The 6000-nt window shown below is 48.2% G+C and overlaps 1 protein-coding gene across 1 annotated transcript in view; it reads right to left on the reverse strand.

The window, feature by feature from the left end:
- Nucleotides 1-2934, reverse strand: part of ARIH1 (ariadne RBR E3 ubiquitin protein ligase 1) — an 87647-nt gene extending 84713 nt beyond the window's left edge. Inside the window, exon 1 of the mRNA XM_077471950.1 lies at nucleotides 1585-2934. Within this exon, the coding sequence (XP_077328076.1) occupies nucleotides 1585-1875 (291 nt within the window). The 5' untranslated portion in view covers nucleotides 1876-2934. The remainder of the gene's footprint in view (nucleotides 1-1584) is intronic.
- Between the last annotated feature and the right edge of the window lie 3066 nt (nucleotides 2935-6000).

Consider the following 6000-nt stretch of genomic DNA (forward strand, 5'->3'; position numbering starts at 1 on the left):
CTTGGTCCCAGATGTGGGACGAAGTGCACGGTGCTTGGTCCCAGATGTGGGACGAAGTGCACGGTGCTTGGTCCCAGATGTGGGACGAAGTGCACGGTGCTTGGTCCCAGATGTGGGACGAAGTGCACGGTGCTTGGTCCCAGATGTGGGACAAAGTACACGGTGCTTGGTCCCAGATGTGGGACAAAGTACACGGTGCTTGGCATCACATAGTAGCCCATTATGTGTCACTTACCTGACACAGGAGCCAGCGAAGTCGCCGCTGTCCCCTGTAGTCCGCCGCATCCATCTTGCTGGTGGCGTCTCGCAGCTCCGCCGCTGTCATTCGGCGAAGCCGCGATGACGTCACTCCCGCGCATGCGCACGGGAATCGACAAATGCGGCAGCTCCATTCTTGGAACTGCCACGTTCAGTGCGCTTGCGCGCCGCTGTTTACAGCGCATGCGCCGTAGACAGCGGTGCCCGTTTTCGGGCAAATATCTCCTAAACCATATAGGTTTAGGAGATATTGCTGGACCTACAGGTAAGCCTTAATCTAGGCTTACCTGTAGGTCAAAGTGGTTTGTAAGGGTTTACAACCACTTTAAGTGAAGGAAATAGTTTATTTGGACAAGCTGGGTCCAAACAAAGTATTTAAAGAGAAAGAAATCATGAAAATCAGCTTTAAGCTGGTTCTCCATGCAGAGCCGCAGGCAGTCCATAAAAGTGGATGCACAAGCAACGCTGGCACGGACACAATTGCATTTTAAAGTCTGGCATGCAGACAATGGCTTAAAGTGGTTCTAAAGGCTCAAGACTTTTTTACCTTCATGAATTCTATGCATGAACGTAAGAAAAAAAAAAAAACTGTGCAGCATGCCTCCCCAAATACTTAACTGAGCCACCTCTCGATCCAGCGATGTGCACGACAGCCAAGGCCCTTTAGGAACGCTCCGTCCTCATTGGCCGAGACAAACTGTCAATCACAGCCAGTGAGCCAATGGGGAGAGAGGGGGCGAGGCCGGGCCATGGCTCTGTGTGTGAATGGGCACACAGAGTAGCGGCTCAGTAGCACGTCTCCCTGGGTGCCCTTATTTTAAGCTGCTTGCTCTGACGGCACCTGGCAGGAGCCAGCAGTGCAGGCAGGGAATCTGAAAAGAAGAGGATTGGGGCTGCTCTGTGCAAAACCACTGCACAGAGCAAAGTATGACTGGTTTGTTATTTATAAAAAAAAATTTAAAAAAATGATAGCCTTTACGATCACTTTCATCGCCCATCTGAATGAGCCCTTACACGTGGCTGCCTATGGCCACACAACATAACAGTTGGAAAGGTTTTCGTGCCGGTGCTCATTACAGCCTCCACAAGCTCGTAAATGACACTACGCAGCTGTATGCGGGTATACGATGGTACTTGATAAAGCCCTGCATGAGTACAGATGTAAAAAAAATTTCTCCTTATAGATTGAAAGCTCCTTGCGGGCAGGGATTAACGTGAATGTATAATATATGTAAAGTGCTGTGTAAATTGATGGCGTTATACCTGTAATAAATAGAAATAAAATAAAAACAAAAAACAGGTTTGTCAAGAAAAAAAAAAAAATACCTGGATGACTTCATTCACTTCACGGATGCACTCCACCATGTGCTGAAGGATCTGTTCAGCTGTGAGGACCTCATATCGATAGTCTTCATCTTCCTCCCCACCAGGACCGGGCCCAAGGACACCTACTCCTCCTTCTCCACATATCCCAGCTCTTTCCGACCCACCAAGTCCAGCTTCCACCAGTTCTACTTCTCCAAGTTCCAACTCATCGTCATGCTCATCTGCCGCACTATCTTCGCTGCACTCTTCGTCTTCGTCATATTCGTAGTTGTACCCTTCGTCTGAGTCCATGTTCCCAGTCGGAGAAACTGATAGGAAACGCGAGGCAATTCTGCAAATGAACTCAGAAGCCCCGCCGCCGTGCGCTGGGGAGTCCCGTGTCACCGAGGGGAGGACACAGGTGGCATAAAGGACAACAAGAGAGGCGTCCTTTGCTCTAAAAACAGCTCACACCACTGCAAATCTAGCCTGTGCAAAAGAAAATCTACCCGAGGGGGCGATCCTGGCCGGCCTTGGGATGTCAATGAGAGGAGGACACCTCAAAGCGCCTACAGGCAGCACAAACTTTATATCTAGACACCGGGCAGATAAGTCGCTGCAAGGTTTTCTAAAAGGATTCTACACCCGGTGAATGTTGCGATGAAAAAAAAAAAAAAACAAAAAAAAAAAAAAACTTTAGACTTCCTAGTCGAGGTGGGACGGTTACAAATTATTAAACGCCACCTTCCCACCGTGTAAACGATCGCCGGAAAAGTCCGAACAAACAAAAAGAAAACTGATTAGCTATGTAACATGGCATCTGTCCATGGGGCAGGGCGAGAGGTGATGTGATGACCCAGCTAGGAGGGTGGGCCTTAAGTCAGTAGTGTGTGCCCATACACATACAATGTAATGGGAGACTGGGGTCAGGACTGGCGTAGTGTGTCTCTTCTAGAACCCGGATGAATGAGCCTCCTCTCCCCCCACACCGGGCTCTGCCTGTCTACTAGTACGGGAGGCTGTAGCGTAGAACCCGGGGGCTCCCTCTGTGCTCCTATGTCCGGTGTAGAGACCCGGCTAGCCCGGACTCTCCTCAGCACACAGGGGGGGCTCTCCGGTGTGTCCGAACCAGGCAGGCCTCAGGCCCCTGAATCACCGCCCCTTCTCGGAGCGCGCTCCCGTTCAGGTCAGAGCGCGCCCCCCAGGAGTTGAAGGCTTCGCCGCTGTTCTTTACCCTGTGAAAGCTCCGGCTGCGCTGTTCTCTGCGCTTACGGGTTTTCCCCCCTCCCCAGCGGACTGACAACCCCCCCTCCCCCGGTACCGGTCTCAGGGAGACACCGAGCAGCTCCCGTCGCTGAGCCAACAAAGGGGCGGTCGCGTCACGCACGGGCACGTTAGCGCATCACCACCTGGGCGACTACGGCACGGAGCTTCCGGCGCGGCCGGTCCGCCATGTTGGAGGAGGAAGCCGGCAGAGGCGCCACATTGAATGGGGAAGCGGGTTAGGGGGAGTGGGAGGAGTCTGCGAGGGGACATTTTGGAGGTGGCAATGTGTGCACAGGCAGGACTCGGGGTTCGCGGTCATAAAGGAGTCATGTCCTTATAAAGGTGCTTAGGTAGTACAACGAGCAACTTATCAGGTCTGGATTAGAAGCAGTGACGGCACACAGGTGGCAGCGGCCATGTTAGAGGTGGCAGAAAGTAAAGTGTTTCTGGAGAACAGAGAGACGAGTAAAGTTGGAAGCCAGTTTAGCCTGTTTTACTGATATGCACAGCTTCCAACGGTCCCTGATTTCCAGCAATATCCCTCATTCCCCCTCATTTTGGTCTGATCTATATAGATGTATATAAAATGCACTTTTTATCTTTCAAAAAGTGTTTTCCGGTTCTAAACCTTTCACCTGGTTTTTAAATTGTTGCATTTGTAAATTCAAAAGCCAATATATAGGAATAGTGGTAAAAAAAAACACTTGCGGGTTTAAAGCGGGGCTCCAACCTAAAGTGGAACTTTCGCTCATAGGAACCCTCCCCCCCTCCGGCGCCACAATTGGCACCTTTCAGGGGGGAGGGGGGTGCAGATACCTGTACAGTACAGGTATTTGCACCCACTTTTGGCATAGATATCTGCAGAATCTGCATGGAAAGGGGCATGGAAAGGGGTGTGTCCTATGCCTGCATACTTTTGCTCATAGGTGTCCCTCATTCCCATCTCAAAAAGCGAGGCAGTATGCAGTTATGCCTGGTACACACAATGACAATATCAGACAAACGAGCATCCTCTTTTTTTTTTTTTTGTTTTCATCTCATGTAGAAAATGAACAAGTTACTAAAGTTACGAAAATTCCTGAACAACAGATTAAAAATTGGAAAGTGATGTCATGTATTTGTATTGCACTTTCGGATGAACGCTGTACTGATTAACCACTTAAAGCGGAGTCACACCCATTTAAAAACTTAATTAATAATCCTCTCCCCGTCCTCTCTGTGATGCCGGTATCATTACTGTGGGCTCCTGGCTGTGGCTTCACAGCCAGGCACACACTGCACATTCACAAGCCATGCTGTGATCGGCCGGGCAATCTTATGTGACATGTCCGAGAAGATTGCAGGGAGGGAGGGGGGAGAGGTGAACTTCCTTCCAGCGCCGTGGAGCCCGGGAGGAAGTGGGAGCTGGATGCCTCTAAAAAGAGGGTCTCTGCCCCCCCCCCCAAAAATGACATGCCAAATGTGCCATGTCAGGGGGTCACCGTCACTTAAAGCAGAAGTTCAATTTTTGGGTGGAACTCTGCTTTAAAGTGGTTGTAAACCCATAAACAAAAGAAAAACAAACTGCAAGACAAAGGCATAATGAGCTAGTATGCATAGTATACTAGCTCATTATGAATTACCTTAGATCAAAGCCCCTGTATCGGTCCTCATATACAGCTCCAGCTGGCGGCATCGCTCCAGGAGTTAATTCCGGGTATCACGGGCTCTGGCGCTGTGATTGGCCGGAGCCCCAATGACGTCACTCTGCTGGTAACAGTATACTAACTGAAGCAAAAAGAAACAAACTGCAAGACACAGGCATAATGAGCTAGTAAAATAAACTAGCTAATTATGAATTACTTAACCTAGATCAAAGCCCCCGCAGCAGTCCTTGTACACAGCTCCGGCCGACATCGCTCCAGGAGTTACTTCAAGGTATCATGGGCTCTGGAGCTGTGATTGGCCAGAGCCGCAATGAAGTCACTATGCTGGTAACAGCATACTAGCTGAAGCAATGGCATGGACGTGCCGTTGCTTCAGTGCGCATGTGCCGATGACGTCGGCACATGCAGATACAGGGAATAGCTCCTAAACCGTGCAGGTTTAGGCTATATCCGGGGTAGCTACAGGTAAACCTTATAGGCTTACCTATAGCAAAAAGGGTTGTAAAGGGGTTACAACCACTTTAAAGACCTAGGCTCTTTTTTACACTTGGTTTTTACAAGTTAAAATAATTTGAATTTTTTTTTTGCTAGAAAGAGACTTAGAACCCCTAAACATTATATATATTTTGTTTCAGACACCCTAGAAAATAAAATGGTGGTCGTTGCAATATGAACAAATAGGAAATTGTGAGGAAGGCCCAAAAAATTGCACATCTATACATATCAAAAAACATACAAACACACAAAAACTGCACATAAAACATAACCAAAACCAACTAGTACTCCTTGAATACAGGTTCTTGGTGGCTCCCCTATGGTGGAGCACAGTGAGTTGCTGTAATTTCGATACAGTTTGCCCTTCCCAGGAGATAACCCTCTTCTTCAGGAAAAGCTTCAGCAAGAAAGCTCATGGTTAATAGTCAAAAACATCAAAATAGAAACACATTGAATGGTCCTCCTACAAATGGTCATTGCCACCCATATAATGCCACAGAACGGTCCCCCTCGTTTTCAAAGATAGTCAATAGTTCCTATATAATTGGAACTAGGTACCAATAGTAAAATCATTTAGTATGCACCTAGTGATATACAAGGTATTATATTAGGTAGGTAAAGAAATTACCATCATGTTGTTCCTAAGATCAGCATGGCGTGAGATAGATTCTGGATTCTAGGACTCAGATCTCACATTTAAAATTAAAAGCAATAAAACATTTTTTTCCAATACAAAAAACTGTCCCTTTTAAGGCCGTTGGGCGGAAGTGACCTTTGACGTCGCTCCGGTCATCCAAAGGCATAGAGTCGAGTGGGGACCATCATGCCCTCACTCAACCTCCTGCCCATGAGGCCACAATACTGGATTGTCTTCCAATGGCTCCAGAAAGCGTCAGAGACGCCTGGGACATGACGGGAGTTGGGCACCTCTCCTGTTGCCCATAAAAGTGATTTTGCAGCAAATCCGCTGCTGAGACCACTTTTATCTTAAAGTGGACTGCTCGCTGTGAAGAAAAATACCAGGGTTATG

Source organism: Lithobates pipiens, unplaced genomic scaffold, assembly GCF_037356315.1.
Source record: "Lithobates pipiens isolate NorthernLeopardFrog02 unplaced genomic scaffold, aLitPip1_a1.2 Scaffold_8, whole genome shotgun sequence".
NCBI classification, from domain to species: Eukaryota; Metazoa; Chordata; class Amphibia; order Anura; family Ranidae; genus Lithobates; species Lithobates pipiens.